The following is a 16,829-nucleotide window of genomic DNA, read 5'->3' on the forward strand; positions in this document are numbered from 1 at the left end:
GCCATCTACTGGATGAGCATGGTATAGCTCGTCCTTCGAACGAAACCTGCAGCTCTGTTACCAGCAGACCTGCAATTCTATTGGACGATGGTTCATCGGCGGATCCTGTTCTGCCCGCTAATTCGTTCGCGGACCCGTCAATCATAACTTACAACTTCCGAGTTTTCGTTTGTAGTGCAACAATGGCAGAGGATAACATACCAGACCTAAGCAGACCTCAGATGTTTTTATTTGGTGAGCTAATCAATGAGATGTTGCACAATCATATAAGTTTTTCGAACACTTTTCCAACCACAATATGACCCCACAGTTAATTAAAAAGGGTGGTCGGCGCAGTGAGTTAGTGTGGTTCTAGCTGGCTATTTAAGCAAGCTAGCTTATGTAGCTAGTCAAATGCCTTTGTTTTTAGCTAGCTGTCCTGTTAGCTGCCTAGCAACACTTTGTCTAGATACTCAGCTATAGTTTGGCTTTTGAATGGTTACAATGAGTATGCATTCTAAGTAACTTTATTTACGTGTTTGGTAGCTAAGTAGCTAATTACCAGTAACTATATTTTTGCAAGGCTACGATATATTAGCAGGTTAGCTAGCCATGTAAATGTAGCTAGCTTAGCCTGCTGTGTTTTTAGAAAGGGAGCTGTAAGGAGCAGTGAGCTCTGGTGTGTGTTGTGATGGGTGTTTATCTCCCTGCTCTTCCCCCAGGTTGTGTGCTGAAGTCGGACAAGAAGGAACACAAAGTCGAGGTAGACGACGATGAAGCTGACCACCAGCTGTCACTCAAAGCGGTATTCTGAAGACATTTAACCAGAATTAAACTTCAACCTGCATGTATAAGTTCATACATTCATGCAACAAATGCTACTACTTAAGCAGTATCAGGTCCTGTGTGTATTAGCTAGTTAGTACTCTCAAAAGACTTAAAAAATATGTGATTTTTTTCTTTTCATGTAGAATTCTGAAGGTGTCTAATGTGTGATATTATCCTTATTTATTATATATTATGCAGTTGTCCTTATTTCATGCTTGCATGTATTCTCAGGTGTGTCTGGGGGCAGATGCGGAGGACAAGTTCCACACAGTGGAGATAGAGGGGGTGACGTACAATGGCAAGACGACCAAAATCCCTCTTGCTGTGTTGAAGCCATCTATTCTGCCTTCTGTAAGTGATCCAGGCTATTGAGACATATTGGTCTACTTGCATACATTTTCATTCATGAATCTAGATAGTGTTAATCTTTAATGATTTGCTGTTATTGTTTATTAAGCTCCGTCTCTGTGTAGTTTTCAGCATCTTTCTTTCCGCCTTGTTTTGAATGTAACGAGGCTTTACGTTCTTTCTGTGGGTAATAGGACTTTAAATGCTTAAGAATAGCTGTACAAAATTGCAAGATATGGAGATGTATATTGGGAGCAAAGAGCCAGCATCACAGCAATATAATCCAAAGTATGTTACATTAAGGCATTACATTTTTATGGATGACAGCAAGGTTCCTTTGTAATGCATCATAATTTCATTGCTTTTTATAGATAAATGCAAGCTCTGTTACTTTATCACGACAGTTTTACACTGTTATAGTCGATGATCTTAGAAAGCAGGTTATTTATGTTAGCCATTTCTGCTTGTGCATTTTGTACTGCTGGAATTTGCTTCAAGAAAAATTGTGCTGACATGGTTGAATGGTGATTGACAGATTGTTTCAGTGTTTGTTTCAGGACAGTGAGGACAGAGTCTCCATGACATCATTGCTTGCTTTGCTCTCTCGTAGCAACACTTATGGAAAATATGATTTCATGAGCGTTTGTGGTATAGAATTGTACTGTTTTCTTTTTGTGTATGTTTGATGAACGTCTAAAGTGATGACACAATAAAAATATCTCGGATATACGTTAAAAGAAAAATACAACTGTAACATCTGTATTTAATAAGACTTAATTACAAACTCTATCCAACCCTGACTCATGAAACAGTTCCTTGTGTTGAAACAGAAATGATGAGATGATTCCGGATAATTGCATTGTGTGGCTTGCCATGATGTAATTATTGCAGTTACACAGCTGCCATATAAACATTAACCAGAACATCCCTGCATGCCATCACCTGTTTACATTCAGTTGCTATGGATGCAAGTGTTGTTACATGACACTGTGGAATGTTCATTCAGAATCTTTGGCTGTGTTTCGAGATTCCAGAATTGCACAACACTGTTCTGAGAAAGTGTTTGTTTAAATCCAGGCCTATCTGGGAATTACTGGAATGCAATGTTGAGAATGTACCCTATCCCATCATTTCTAGAAGTGAACTAATCAGATTTGTAAAATTAAAGACTAATTATGACAGATTTGAAAATGTGTTGCAGTTGGTAACTTCTGCAGCATTGCTCCAGTGTTACTGTCACTCTGATATTGCCCGCAATCTCCTCTAGATTAAACAAAAATTGTCTGTTGTTGTAAAATCCATACCGATAAGATTATTTTAGATGATAATTCCCTTGGACATCCATCAAAACAACTGTCATTCTAAGTCAGTCTGCATAAAATGTCTGAGAGCAGAGTAATCTCACATTTGATTAATAGTGGTGAAGGAACAGGTCACTGCTCATGAAACTCTTGGCATGTCTGGACATTAGTGGATGGTCACAGTCTTGATTAGATTGTGAGTCCTGATTCTGTTTATGTTTGCTAGCTGAGTTTAGGCGGATTTGAAGTCACTCCTCCGGTGTCATTCCGTCTACAGTCAGGGGCTGGTCCAGTCTACATCAGTGGTCAACATTTCGTTAGTAAGTTACTGTCTCCTCTAGTTTTCAATTAGTATAAATCAGTTAAAGTGATTAAGGCATTTTATTGAGTATTAATTTCCCAGCTTACATGATAACAAATACCAAACCACATTTTAAAAAATGTTAAGTGGCTTTTGTGCAATCTCCCTCTGGTGTGTTTAGGCATGAAGGAATCTGATGAGGAAGAGGAAGAGGAGAATAACACATCACCGGTGAAAAGACCATCCATCATGACCTCTGGGAAAGTCCCTCAGGTAAATTAATCCCAATATCCTCCTTGAAATGTGGGCGGCGCGGTAACCAGACCTGTTGTTTAGACACTGAACCTGCTGTAGATTTGTCCAGGTGTCTTGGTACATTCGTGGTAGGACCCAAGCTGAGATGGATGCTTGTAAGAACTTGTATTTGTTAAAGGGCTGAACATTGGTTTGCATGACATGATTGACTTTAGAACATATTTGTTCTTTTATATTTGTATTTGTGAGTCTGGTTGAGGTCAGGACTCTGTGCAGGCCAGTCAGATTCATCCACACCAGACTCTGCCATCCATGTCTTTATGGACCTTGCTTTGTACACTGGTGCACAGTCATATTAGAAGAGGAAGGGGCATCCGTTCCTTTGCATCCGACGCTTTGCATTGCACTTGGTGAGGTATGGCTTGGATGCAGCTGCTCGACCATGGAAACCCATTCCATGAAGCTCTCTGCGCACTGTTCTTGAGCTAATCTGAAGGCCACATGAAGTTTGGATGTCTGTAGTGATTGACTCTGCAGAAAGTTGGCGACCTCTTCGCACTGTGCGTCAGTGTACGTAGCCTACCACGTCGTGGCTGAGTTGCTGTTGTTCCATTTTCTTATAATACAACTGACAGTTGACTGGAATATTTAGGAGCGAGGAAATTTCATGACTGGATTCGTTGCACAGATGGCATATAATCACAGTTCCACGGTGGAATTCACTGAGCTCCTGAGAGTGACCCGTTCTTTCACAAATGTTTATAAAAACAGTCTGCATGCCTAGGTGCTTAATTTTATACACCTGTGGTCATGGAAGTGATTGGAACACTTGATTCCGATCATTTGGATGGGTGAGCGAATACTTTTGGCAATATTGTGTATCTTTTTAATTTTGAATAATCACAAGTGTGATCAGTCCAGAAAATCACAGGCTTCCATCAAGAGATCTAACACTCCATATTAGTGTACACACTTTAGTACACATTTCAATACAAACTTTAATATTACTTTAACTTGCGATTCCAAATCCGAACGGTACTTTGAAGATAGTCGGGGATGAAGTGTAGGAGAGAGATGAATTCTAGGCAGTGGCGCTGGAGACGTTAGATGAGCAGTGAAGTAGCCGGCGGTTGACAACATGTGTCCACCTGCCATGTGTGTGAAGGGCAGAGTGAATCCATGTAATAAATCTATGCAAACACCCACACCTCAAGGATTCAGTACATTCAGTAGGTTCTGTTCTGTAGAAAAAGCTTAAATTGGACTCGGACTCGGACGATGAAGAAGAGGATGATGACAGTGAAGATGATGATGATGAAGATGACGATGATGATGAGTGAGATTCTACTTTTTTAAAACAATTTCACCTGCATATCAGCTGTATTAAAAGCTCAGTGAAATGTATATTGATGCAAACTAAAATCTAAACTTTTGTACATATTCAGGGATGATGAAGATGAAAGACCAGGTTCAAAGAGCACTATCAAATCACTAAAGAAAGTAAGTTTTTCTGCTCTAGAAAAACAATCAACTTTTCCCCTGCACAAACACTGCTTAGAACTCTTGCCTTTATGAAACAACTGAGAAGTACCTTTACTGGCCAGCAGGTGTCACTGTCTGCCAGGGTTAGACTGAGGGAGCGCGAGGCAGTACCCAGAGTAATAGGGTGAAGCAGTGTAAAGACGTTTGGAGTGAGACAGACAGACAGAGAGAGAGAGACAGACTCATTCCTACTGCTTTTAAATGCACCCAAACTCAAGACTGTTCCAATAGTAAACCCCTACTTTGAAACAATCTGCACACTGTCATTGCATAACAGCAGAATGCATGTCAACACGGGATACATCATTATGTGTGTTAAATTAGTCTACAAATAGCAGAGGCGCTTGTAAGATTATGTAAACTGCTCAAGCAGTCATCAGAGGTGTGTTTGCAGTGGAGTGCCATACTTCTGATGTGGTTCCTGTACCTGTCAGGTGCCTGAGCCGTATGTGGTCTGGAACATAATAATGAGTCTTGTGTAATCTGGGTAAACGTCTAGTGGCCAACCAGGCTCACAGAGCGGACGCATACGTGCTGCGTGCGGGCGCGTGACTCGACCAGACATGGGACCACTCAACACTCTTTCCTTTCTCACCTCCGATCCTTCCCTCTCTTTTTCTTTCTTTCTCTCTCTCTCTCTCGCTCTCTCTCGTTCTGTCCATTCCTTCTCCTGTCTTGTCAGCCCTGCCTCAGCACCTGGCATTTCTGCTTAGACAATGTGTTTGTCATGTCTGGGAGGGTGTGTTTGTGTTTGTGTGTGTGTGTGTGTGTGTGTGTGTGTGGTAGGGTTGTGCCTTATGTTTTCAATAAGCATGTATGCGGTATATGTTCTGTAATGTCTGATATGTTTTTTCTGTGTGTATGTGTGTGTCAGGAGATCAAAGGCTCGGAGGTGCATACCTGCTTTGAGTGCTGATTCCTGCCCTAAAGGCAGATGACAGGCGAACACTGCAGTCGCACATTCATTTAACCCCCCCCTCCCCTTTCTCTCTCTCTCTCTCTCTCTCTCTCTCTCTCTCTCTCTCTCTCTCTCTCTCTCTCTCTCTCTCTCTTTTTTTTTTGCTCTAATACTGCCTCAGCTCTTGCTCTTTGCAAATTCCCAACTCTGCTCCATACAACCTAAAACACCTTTTTCTTTCTCTTCGCCACCCTGAGGGTTTGAGGAGTGACGTTGTTTCGCTGGCCCTGCAGGCCATGACTCGACAGGCTGCACACTCCACAAATTACTGAGCACTTTTATCACTCTTCACCGACAGCCTCCCTGAGAAGAACATATTCACATTACACAGATAAAGCACGAGCCAGTCAGAACCACAGGAACCCAGGGCCTCTGTCACAAGTGCCGATTCCCCGTCGCAGACATGACTTGACACCCGAGGGGCCGCTTTGTTTCTGACACACGCTGTGCGTTTTCACTGATGGCCCCTTTGCTTCTCCTCAGGCCCCGGAACCGAAGAAGAGTGCGGAGAAACAGAACGGCTCGCCGGGGAAAAAAGACGACAAGGCCGGGAAACCTCCAAACCAGGCAGGTTCCCTAAAGCGAACCGCAGTTAGAACGAAGGTTCTGCTGCTTATCCGACACCAGCCTCTTCTACGCTTGGTGCTGAGGGACGAGAAAACATTCAGCTTCAGCTAACTGGTTCTCGTTTGAGGAGTGAACGTGGAACTGTAGAGAGGGATGAAGGTACTTTGAAGGTCTGCTGGTTTTTAGGGCAGTTTCTGCTCAGTGCTGGAAGTTTACGTCCCCCTTAGTGTAAAGAAGCGTGAGATGGGGGTGGTGGAGGTGCATGAGGTGAGAACGTTTACACGAATCAGTAACTCATGGATTAGTTGCAAGCGTTGAGTCACTGTCTTCATGGCGTTGTGTCTGTCCTGTTTGATTGTGGGATTTTTTCTAGAAGTTCTAGAGTCCTGATTGATTCCTCAGTGTTTGGTGAATGTGGTAGTTTTGGTTATAAATATCACCTGTCCACAGATCAAACCAGAAGAATTTTTGAGGCGCTGCGGTAAGTGATGCTAACCGAAATTTTGCTCTGGGTTAAGATGAACCGCACGTGACCACCTGATAATCCTCTTCCCGTTGTCTCTCAGAGGTTAATGTAATGGTGCCAAAGGTAAAGGGCAAATCAGACTAGTAATTGTCCCTTTAAATGTAATAATGCACGTCAGTGTTTAGAGTTCCAGCTCTGATTAGCAACCAACATGATGGTCCGTTCAGAACATTGTGGTCCCAAATCCAGAACGCTATTATGCCTGTCTGTGTGATAGTGGGTTTTAAAATAACCTCCACAAAACGTTTATTAAATAGGTACGCTAGACAGAAAACAAAGAGTGTTCTTTGACCGTGTGGAAAAGGCAGAGGTCGTACCACGTTGCTTTCCCAGGCGGCGAAATCGCAAAAGTGCTCGAAAGAGCAGCCGATGGCGCCAATCCCAAAACGTGCAATTTAAAGGGTCGTTTGCGGTCCACTTTTAAAAACAAACTTGTCTGAAAGCCCCAGAGCTCTGGCAGAGAGTCTGACTGTGGATGAGAGAGAGAGAGAGAGAGAGAGAGAAATGGCCAGACTTCATCATCACAAGCCTCTCCTCTTCCCAGTCCACAACACACGCTTATGTTTGTGGACAACCTGGTGTTTGTTGATATTATGTTACAAGAAATGGACAGTGATGCTTGTCTGTAGACACAACAACAGAAGAATGGGTGGGAGACTCTGGATAATAAAGGCCAGATTCTGTCCTGCTTTAAGGCGCACCAGAGAGTGTTGGAGGACACCTGTCGGAGGGAGCGGTTTAACGTGGAAAGGTGTCCATCAGGCTGTGTGTTAAACAAGCCAAAGCTGTTAAGTGAACCTGGTCGGCAATTACCTGAAATGGGCAGTTAATGTCATTAACAAGCTGGAAATGATGGAGGAGTGTCAAACACACACAAGGGTCTACTTGTTCCTCATAGAAAAACAGTCGTGACCGCTGAAAATCAGCCCTTCAGGACAGGCTTGACCTGTCCTAGTGCCTCTCAGATCACCTTTAACGCAGCTATATGTGTGGATGAACACCCCCCTCCTTTAACTAACCCGGTGGCAGTTCACTTGACCTGACATTAAAAGGCCTGGCTAGTGCCGCATTAGCGTCGGAGATGCTTGTCGTGAGTGCTAATTACCTGGGGCACCCTGGGGCGGCTTTGGTCTGGGTTGCGTGCAGTTGCATGCAAGTGTCAGACAACCTCTGTAATGTAATTCTGTGTGTTTGTGTCTAAGATGGCCTAGATTAGAACCTTCATCCACATCTGAACCTCTGCAGCACATGCGCGCACACACACACACACACACACACACACACACACACACACACACACACACACACACACACAGCCACCCCCTTATTTCCGGTGGGTCAGCTCTCTGCCATTAGTCCTCATTAGGGTTTTGTGTTTGATGTTGCTGCAGACCCTGAGGAGAGCGGAAACCCGCTGCTCTGTGATTATAGCGTGCTGGACGACCTTTTAACACTCAACACCTTCTGCCGCATGGCCTACCAGACCACTGAGCGCTGCCGCCGTTCGGCCCGCTGCTGGAGAGTCACACAGGCCTCCGCGAGTCACGCCCATCCAACCGGCCACTCCGAGCACTGCGGGTGCCAGACATAACGTGTAAGCTCACTAGTCCAGCCCGGCGCAGCTGATCTGCAAGCCTCAGACCGCCAGGGCACAATTCTCAGGGCCCGCTCCGCACGTGGACCAGGCCGAGAGGGCACCTGGGCTCTGAAAGGCCCCAGAGATGGTGATGGCGGAACAGAGGACGAATGACGCCTCCGTCTCAGAACAGGTGGGCAGCGCATCTCCGCTGGAGAAGGACCAGCGTCTGCTGATTGCTACACGCTTTCAAATTGTGGTCGGGCATCGCTGCGGCAAAGGAGACCTTCAAATGACAAAGGATCCCCACCCATGCGTGTAAGGTTAGCGTGCTGTCTGATGGTAAATACTGACCTGGTTTTGCTACAGTTCCACAACCTTTTTTCCCTTATTAGGGCTCCATCATTAATCCCAAGCCAACCAGGTTTGCTTGATTTGCACATAAAACTAAGCAGTAAAATGAAAACATATTTTGATCAGTTAAGGTAGGCTGAAGTAAAGATGTTTTATTTTTTCTCTCTCCCCAAAATGAACGAGACAAATTGCCTCCCGTCAGCACGTGTGTGTGTGGTGAAGTGGAATATGCGCAGGCACTGAACCATAAATCAGGGTGACGATGATCATAACGATTCCCGTCACTGTTGCTGATTCCTGGTTGGAAACAAACATCGCTTTAGCTCCAGACTTCTGCTTTCAGTTACGACTTCCAAAAACCTACACGAATTGGCATTCGGCGGTGTCAAAGAGGACATACTGACGTGTCTTGGCCTCGCGCGCAGGCGTGCGAGCGTGCGGGCGCACCGAGGATGGACGATTACATCAAATGCTGGCGTGCTAGTGATTAAGTGTTGTCCCGTGGCATCTGTAATCAGCGTCTGGCGCAGATTAAAAAGCTGGCTGCACTCTCTGCCTATCAGCTGTCTCAGCTCCACAGCTGTCCTCTCCAAGGGGGGGGGGGGGGGGTCTTCATAATGACTATGCCACACCGGGCCCCCGTGGCCCTCAGCCAGGGCTCTGGGAGCACACGTTCATGCACACGCCTTTGTCCTTTCATTTGATGCCTTTTGATGTGTGACACAAGCGTTAATCTTCACGGAGGACCGAGAGGACGGCTTATTTCTGAGAAGAGGCAACAAGAGGGATGGACTTCCAAGATGTTTTCTTTCTTCTTCTCTGCTGCTTCCCGTTCCTTCGTCTTGGGCCCCTCGCGAGGCTCTGAAGGTTCGTCTCTCCCCTGCCCGTTTCGGTTCGGCCTCCTCGGTAATAATTAATGCCCCAGAGGCGGGGTCTAATGTGCTGTTTGAGAAAAGAAAGTTATTAGGGCTTCTGAGTTCATTTGTCCTAATCGATTCTCGAAGCTCTTTCTGCACTTTAATCCCCTGATCTCGCTGTCAAGAAAAAAAAGGGCCTCTGTCCATCAATGAAACCCTACAATCAGAGTAGATTCCAGCCTGTGCAGCATGTGTAGACAGGCAATTGCTTGTGTAATTGTGTGTGTGTGTGTGTGTGTGTGTGTGTGTGTGTGTGTGTGTGTGTGTGTGTGTGTGTGTGTGTGTGTGTGTGTTAGAGGGGCATGGACGTATAAGAGAGCTTGTACATAAAGAGCTGAATGGAAGGATGAACAGAGTGACTCCTGGGATTTTTCTCTAACACTTCTATGCTAACTGTTTGTGTTCCTTCAGTCTCACAGCAGATGTTAAAATGACATTTAACACTTGGTCTCGTACGTTTCCTAGAACACTGAGGAATTTGTTTAGCCACAAACGGCACCCTAATGGCTATTATCCGAGATCATTACGAAGGTCTTTGATGAGAACCCGATACTGTAATAGCGCTACTGAAGATGAAGCTGTAAGATTATCACCTCTCTGCACTGCTGCTCATCTGTTTGTCTCATTGTGCTTGAGATCCTTCGAGTGTTGCCATGTTTCACACTATGGTGTGTTAGGAAACGAGGATGATCACACCGAAAAACAAGCCCTTTCTTCCTCCTCTTGGCAGTGTCTTCCCCTCTCCTCCCCTCCCCTCTCTTCCCCCTGACCTCTCTTCTCCTCCCTTCCCCTCTCTCCTTCTCCCCTCTTTTCTCCTCCCCTCTCCTCCCCCTCTCTCTTCTTCTCCCCTCTATTCCCCTCCCCTCTCTCCCCTCTTCCCCCTGACCTCTCTTCTCCTCCCTTCCCCTCTCTCCTTCTCCCCTCTTTTCTCCTCCCCTCTCTTCCCCCTCTCTCTTCTTCTCCCCTCTATTCCCCTCCCCTCTCTCCTCTCTCTTCCCCTCTCCGCTGCTGAACAGTTTGGGCTTGTCCTCTCCTGCTTGGAAGCAATAAAAGGATAATTTGTACCCCGCCATGTTTGTCAGAAGGGCGATGTCATGTCATTAGTGGAGAATTCTGCCCGTTGTTTCTTTAATCCATGTCCAGTTCCTTCAGTGGCCCTCACTGGGCCATTAGTTAATAGAACCAAATAGCCCGCAGTACTGGTAAAGCTTACATTGCTTTCAGTGACTAGTTCTTGCCAACTGCACACAGTCTCCGCTGTAGGTTTATTTATTGATCAGCAGTGCCCCTTTTCTTTTACGCCGCTTTCCCTCTTATAACCTTTTCAGCGTTTATTCTCAAACCCTGTGACGTTTGTAAATTGTGGCTGTCGAAGTTAGAAATGGAAACAGATGAATGTAATTAATGCTCTGGGTTACGCATCACAAATCGGTACAGAATTGGCCATGAAAAGCATGCGTCCAGTTTTAGCTGAACTCTTCCTTTCTTCGCAGGCTCAGATAAAAGGCAAAGACAAGACCGGAGCAGGGCCTTCTGGGAAACCTCCCAGCAAGCCCAGCATATCGGAGGTCAAGAACAGACTAGCAACGGCAGCTAAAGAGGTGTGCGCATACACCCATTCACACGCCACTACCGTCTCACTACCGTCTCACTACCGTCTCACTTCTGCCTACATTCATATTATTAAGGCGAAGTGACGACAACTGTTTCCTTTGAAGCAATAACTGATGTTTTTTTCTCTACTGCATCTCGATTTGCATAAATAGCACTACTTTGGTTGTCTGATTATATAAAGCCACGTAAACAGTCAAAACAGAATTTAAAACCTTGAGAAACAGAATTTAAATTAAAATCTTAGTCAAGCATCTCTGAACTTCGGTTATGTTCTGAGACAGTTTTGCGGTTCCGTATATACAGGATCCCTGGTAGGGTCCGAACAGGGGACTCACCGGAGCCTTCATGGGTGTGATGGTTCAGCAGTTACTAAAACCCCGTTAGCCTGGGCTTGCTGGCCTCACCCCCGTGCAGTTCACATCATGTCACTCTTTCAGGCCCACTAGATTAACCAGCACGATTCACACACGTCACCCCAACACATGCTCACCAGCGCTGACCTCCACTAATCTCACACCACACACTCACACTGGGTATCGACCCCCCCGGCCACACGGGCTCCAGAGATGATCAAAGGGGCCGACGACGAATACGCATGAAGCTCCTTGTAATCAGGATCACCATCATCACCATCACATCCATTCTCTACAGGACAGCTGATTCTTTAGTCCTGTCCAAGTCCCGACTTAAGCAGGACATGAGAGGGAGTCTTGTGGCAGAATATTGTCTTATGTTCAGTGTCACTGAAGTGCTCCAACCCGTTTACACAAGCAATGGAAGAGAAGCCCAAACCATATTTCAGTGTTTTAATATGGGAGGTTCCTTCTGCTTTTTGTCCACAGCAGATAAATAGTTTGAGTGCCTATGTTTAGACCAATAAAGCCGTTTGTGTTGTGCTACCAAGTTAGATTGAAAGTTAGTTTACAAAGTGAAAAATGAGCAAAGATAAAAGGAACAAAAAAAGTAAAATGTTATCAAGATCTTTGATATTAACCTTTGCGATATTGATTTGTGATATTTAATAGTGTCATTGTGTTATCTGCAAATGTTAATTTGTATGTGGTTCGTTGTGCAGTTGGGCAGAGAAAAGGTTCGTCATGCGTTGGTATCAAACACATGCAGAGATGCTTCTCTGGTGGCCTATTCTCCCATCACAGCAGACGACCTAAAAGGTTTCTGACCAAACATGCTGCAGGTGAAATGCAATCCTATAAAAGTCACTGTATTCATGTTCCATTTTGTATATACAAAACAAATAAGGGTTGAGGGTATACTAGCTGTTACTGAGCAACACGTCACCGGAGTGATGCAGGTTTGGTGTGGAAAAAAACCTTGCTGTTCACAAATATCAGCATGGCTAGAACACTTCTCAACCGATCCACTTGTGAGGTGGGAACTAGCTGTTGTGTAGTGTGAAATACCGCACCCGTTTGAACTCGACTGCTCTGGAGAACATCAGAGGTGTTTCTCTCTGCCTTTATGAACCTCAAAACAATAATAAACAGTAAAGATGTTTCATTTGAAATGTTAGGATTCCAGCATTAGATCATGTGGACGTAAGTGTATATAGAACTTGGTGTTTTAAGTTGCTTGCGTCAGCGGTCGTAGATAAGGGCAACTGAACTGGGTCTAAAATACAGAAACAATACGAGCTACACTTGGGCAGTCCAGCACGTTCGACTCAACCCTGTTCAGCATCAGCACGACCATTTGGCTGATATTCAGCAGTTCTGAAAGCTCAGTGGCCAGACGGTGGTGCTGAAAATTAAACCGCTTCTAAAAAAAAAAAAAAAATCTGTTTTTCTGAAAAGGGGAAACCATTTCCTAAGACGGAACAGAAGTTTGAGAACTACGCCAAAAGTGCTTTCAAGATCTCGGATAAGCAAGTAAGTACTGCCGTTTGCTACTCCCGTGTTCCGTGAGCTTGATTCGAGATGCCTGGAGTTTTCAAACGGTCCGCCATTGTCTTAAAAAGATACGTGTCCCAGGTTTAGGGTTAGCATCCATTGTCTTAATAAGACTTGTCCCAGGGTTAGGGTTTAGGGTTCGAGCCCATTGTCATAAAGAGATGTGTCTCCCAGACATGGCTGAGCTCACTCCACCGGTCAAAGAGAAGTAGACAGTGACGCGAGAGTGCAACAAGTGCATTAGCGTCCTGACTTTGTGCAGTCAGCGGGGCCGCATGCTAAACGTGTGTCTGACGGGGCTGCTCCTCCCTCTGTTCCTTCTTCTCATCTCTCCGTGTCTCCAGAGACGCTTGCTGCCTGTGAAGCAGGGGATGAAATATGCCCGGGGCTGCCCCTCTCACGGCACAGGACAGAGGGGGGAGGCAGCTGCCAAGGCTAACATCTCTACTAATGATTTAGTGGCCTCTCTCTCCCTCTCCCTCACTCTCTCTCTCTCTCTCTCACTGTTTTGTGTAAAGTGTCTCTTCTGCACTCTGCTGAAGGAGCTTCATGGAGGTATGCTGTTGGTACCAGGCACTTCAGCTGGTTCAAGGCCTTTCAGGCTTGCTGCTGGATCAGAGATAATTAGAATTTGGATGAACTTTCCCTCTGCGGTGCCGACAGCAGTGTCCTGCCATGTGGGCAGCTGGGCCTACAGTCAAAACTCGTTCTCCCCCAGAACATGAATTTGTCTTGTTCATGATTGATGAAATTCTGCTGATTTACATGGAGGCCTCACGTTTCTTCACTTTGAAACGAATGACTGAAGCCAGGTTTACACTGTGATTTCAGTGGTCTTACAAGGTCGTTACATGTCAGTCTGTATGAGATGAGGCAAGTAAAATCTGACTGTGCGATGCCGTGTTTTTAAAGTCAGTCCGTGCCGCAAAAAAGATTCTCGTACGGAAATGACTTTGCTCAGCATACGTCACCAACGTGCACCGGCCGGCGTCTGCAGTTGTCCCGCGTGCTAAGCATCGTCCTGTGATGTCCTGTCATTGGTGGCCTTTAGACGAGCCTCATAGGAGTGGTCACTTTGCAATTTTTATCGACATTTTGACACTGGCCAGAAGTCAAAAGTCGTACATCTCACAAAAGTGAGTGTTTAGGTTTGAAAAGCGCAACCTCCCCTTTTTACAGGCGTCTCTACGTTTGGGTCGCGGTTCGCGCTTTCACGAGCGAGCCGGGGACGCCTGCCCTTCACCACGTGTGTGCGCACGCCCACCCCGATGCGCTCTGGGCCGCTTTTGCGTGTGTCTGCATCTGCGTGCGAGAGTACGCACATGGTGATTCGGGGGGGGGGCGGGCGGAACCTATGTCAGCTAAGTCTGTAATAAGCTCTCTGATGCAGTGCGGCCTCGGAGGAACAGAGCGGCCATTAGCGCGGCGGTGCCTTCGCCTTCAAGCCTCTGAGCAAAGCAGGTGTACTCTCTGATGGGAACCGGGTGGAGCCCGCGTGTGTGCATTTGTGTAGAACCAGCTCTGGAAGTACTTTGGTCGAGGCAGAGATATGAGACGTGTCTGTGTCAGAGAGGCACTAGTCATACGTTCTGGTATGTTCACCTCTCCACTGCCCTCCCTCTGTTCTCTCTCTCCGTCCCCATTATCCTCCGGGCGTTCACTAATGGGGCTGGTTTTCGATAGAACTGAGTCACTCCGCTCTAATTATTAAGACTCTTAATGAGTCGCAACATGAGAGGGACCCTTTTTCCCCAGTTTCACTAAGTCATCCCTCTCTCCCCTCTTTCTCCATTCCTGCCCCCCCTCCTCTGTCTGCTCTCTCTCCTTTTCCCTCCTCTGTCCGTCTCTTTCCCTTTCTCCCTGCATTTCTTTCCTCGCAGGTGATCAAAGACCTTTGGAACTTTGTACAAACACTGAAAAAGTAACGGCAGCATTTGCAGCCCCCCCCTCACGGCCCTCCATGTCCCAGAAGACGAGGGGTATCCAGTGACTGCCTTCACCTGTGAATACTGGCCTCTTCCACACAAATGGAATCTGTCAACTCCACTATAAATGTAAAGAGACTGAGCAGAAAGACATCGAATAGTGACAGATCTTGACCATCATTTAGCCAGATCTACAGCTCATGATCCCGCCAGTGTTTTATTTATGGTAAGACAGCTGTAAGGTATCTAGGGAAAAGAGAAATAACTTGAGTAATTTCTGAGTAGAAATGTTATACTGGAAATGTATCTTTTTTTTTTCTTTTCAGTGAGCAGCAAATTAAGTTTTTAAGTATTTAAGCAGAAAGATTCCTGATCATGTGTCTCTGAGCGGGTTTGCTTTTTGCACTGTACTTCTGGGCCAGCTTGTTTTGGTAAATGTTTTTTAAATGATGGTCGTTTTCTGTAAATAGTACTATTCATTTTAATGTGCAAACATGGCAGCTGAAATATTGCTGAAGATTCCGTCTGGTTCTGAGTATTCCGTCTGGCTCGGAGTGTTCCGTCTGACTGAGGATTCCGTCTGGCTCACAGTTTGCCTTGTAGGTCTAAGGATCCTGTCTGGCTGTGGCTCCATTGCTAGTCCTTTACATGCTGTAAGCTCGACCCGTTGGTGAGCGACCCCTCTCTGCCCAGCCACTGTAGTCATATAAAGTGATCATGCAACAGGCTAGCAGCTGTCTCATTGTCAGAAACGGACAATTTAAAAAATAGTTCTTGGCCTCACGTTGGTGAAGTGAGTTCATAGCGGTATTACATTTTTGTTTCACATTTTTTGCTAGTTGTCTTGTAGCTAAAACTTTTACAAACACATGTTGGAGTCACCTAGACTGGACCTGTGTTTTGTTTGTTTGTTTGTTTGTTTATTTCTGTGTGTTTTAACAGTTAACTGAGAGGGGAAAGGTTGCTCTTACAGTATAGAGTGCGATGGTTGTTTGTCTGAATAATGACAATTTCTGGTAAAATACCCTGGTTCAGCAACTAAGTCTAGCTATTAAATAATGATTAGTGCTTCTAATTAGAAACCTGTGTAGTAGCGTAAATAGCTAATTTTTAGTTCTTCATGATGTCAAACAGTTATGTACATGTAAATCTTACTTGTTAAGCCCTGTTGCATTGCCCTAAGAGGTGGCTAATCAATGTGTAGTAATGTCAGAACGCTAACCTCTGAAATGTCTAAATGGTCATTATTGGCCCATCAAGGGCAAACTGAATTCTATAGCGTTTTTAAATGACATGCATTGTATCCGATCTCAGAATCTACTGCTACGTTAGCCGTGTCCCGCGGCCCATATATATCACATTTCAAGTTTGTTGAATGAGTTGTATGCAAATGCTGTTTTGCAGTGTAACGTGCCCATGCCTACAACAGCCCAGGAATGAACGGAATAAAACGATTCTGCCCCAACCTCCGTGGTGTCTTCTCAGTGTGGGCAGCTGCACAAAGCACCGCTGTACCGAGCAGGACCGGCCTGCACAGCCCACTGGGCTCCTGCACGCTGGCACCTGGCTCGCGCCGCACGCCTCACGCCCAAACACAAACCTCCTTTCAGGATGAAGATGACGGATCCCCATCGCGATGAAGATTACTTCCTTAATGCGCTGCGACTCCTTTTTACGAGCACATGCCTAAACATACAATTCATTACTCAAATGAAGGCAAGCAGGGGCCTTGCGTGGCGCGCTGGAGTGCGGCCTGAGTTATGGGATGGCCCGTGTGATTTTTATTGCGTAATTCCTCATGTGCCTGCAGAGATCGATAAACAAAGGCGAAGAGAGCGGCTCCTGTTCTGCTGCGCCTCTTCTTCTCCTAATGAGGTAATGAATCCCCGGTAAGAGCAAATAGTCACTTTGACACCTTTAATACATAATTT

The 16,829-nt window shown here is 45.6% G+C and overlaps 1 protein-coding gene across 3 annotated transcripts; it reads left to right on the forward strand.

Annotated features, from left to right (window-relative positions):
- The first annotated feature begins 113 nt into the window (after positions 1-113).
- On the forward strand, positions 114-16,363 carry npm1b (nucleophosmin 1b). 3 transcript variants are annotated; one of them, XR_013134006.1, is made up of 12 exons: positions 114-234; positions 702-784; positions 1,039-1,158; positions 2,683-2,776; positions 2,939-3,030; positions 4,260-4,348; positions 4,458-4,512; positions 5,996-6,079; positions 10,946-11,053; positions 12,142-12,261; positions 12,878-12,952; positions 14,854-16,363. XR_013134006.1 is itself a non-coding variant. In XM_077021797.1 (11 exons), exons 1-11 carry the CDS (start codon positions 183-185, stop codon positions 14,896-14,898), a joined length of 897 nt encoding a protein of 298 aa, XP_076877912.1. In that variant the 5' UTR covers positions 114-182; the 3' UTR covers positions 14,899-16,363. The 3 variants fall into 3 exon arrangements, 2 of the variants coding, with proteins under 2 accessions (XP_076877912.1, XP_076877913.1); XM_077021797.1 differs by lacking the exon at positions 12,142-12,261; XM_077021798.1 differs by lacking the exons at positions 12,878-12,952; positions 14,854-16,363 and having other exon boundaries at positions 12,142-12,871.
- The last annotated feature ends 466 nt before the right edge of the window (positions 16,364-16,829 follow it).

This window comes from Brachyhypopomus gauderio, chromosome 11 (assembly GCF_052324685.1).
Source record: "Brachyhypopomus gauderio isolate BG-103 chromosome 11, BGAUD_0.2, whole genome shotgun sequence".
NCBI lineage: Eukaryota > Metazoa > Chordata > Actinopteri > Gymnotiformes > Hypopomidae > Brachyhypopomus > Brachyhypopomus gauderio.

What these genes read in the sequence shown, in the direction of transcription:
- npm1b (XM_077021797.1), top strand. Translation starts at nt 183, where the DNA reads ATGGCAGAGGATAACATACCAGACCTAAGCAGACCTCAGATGTTTTTA. An exon ending in ACCTCAGATGTTTTTATTTG is followed by an intron (nt 235 to 701) that starts GTGAGCTAATCA and finishes CTCTTCCCCCAG; the next exon opens with GTTGTGTGCTGAAGTCGGAC. An exon ending in CTATCAAATCACTAAAGAAA is followed by an intron (nt 4,513 to 5,995) that starts GTAAGTTTTTCT and finishes GCTTCTCCTCAG; the next exon opens with GCCCCGGAACCGAAGAAGAG.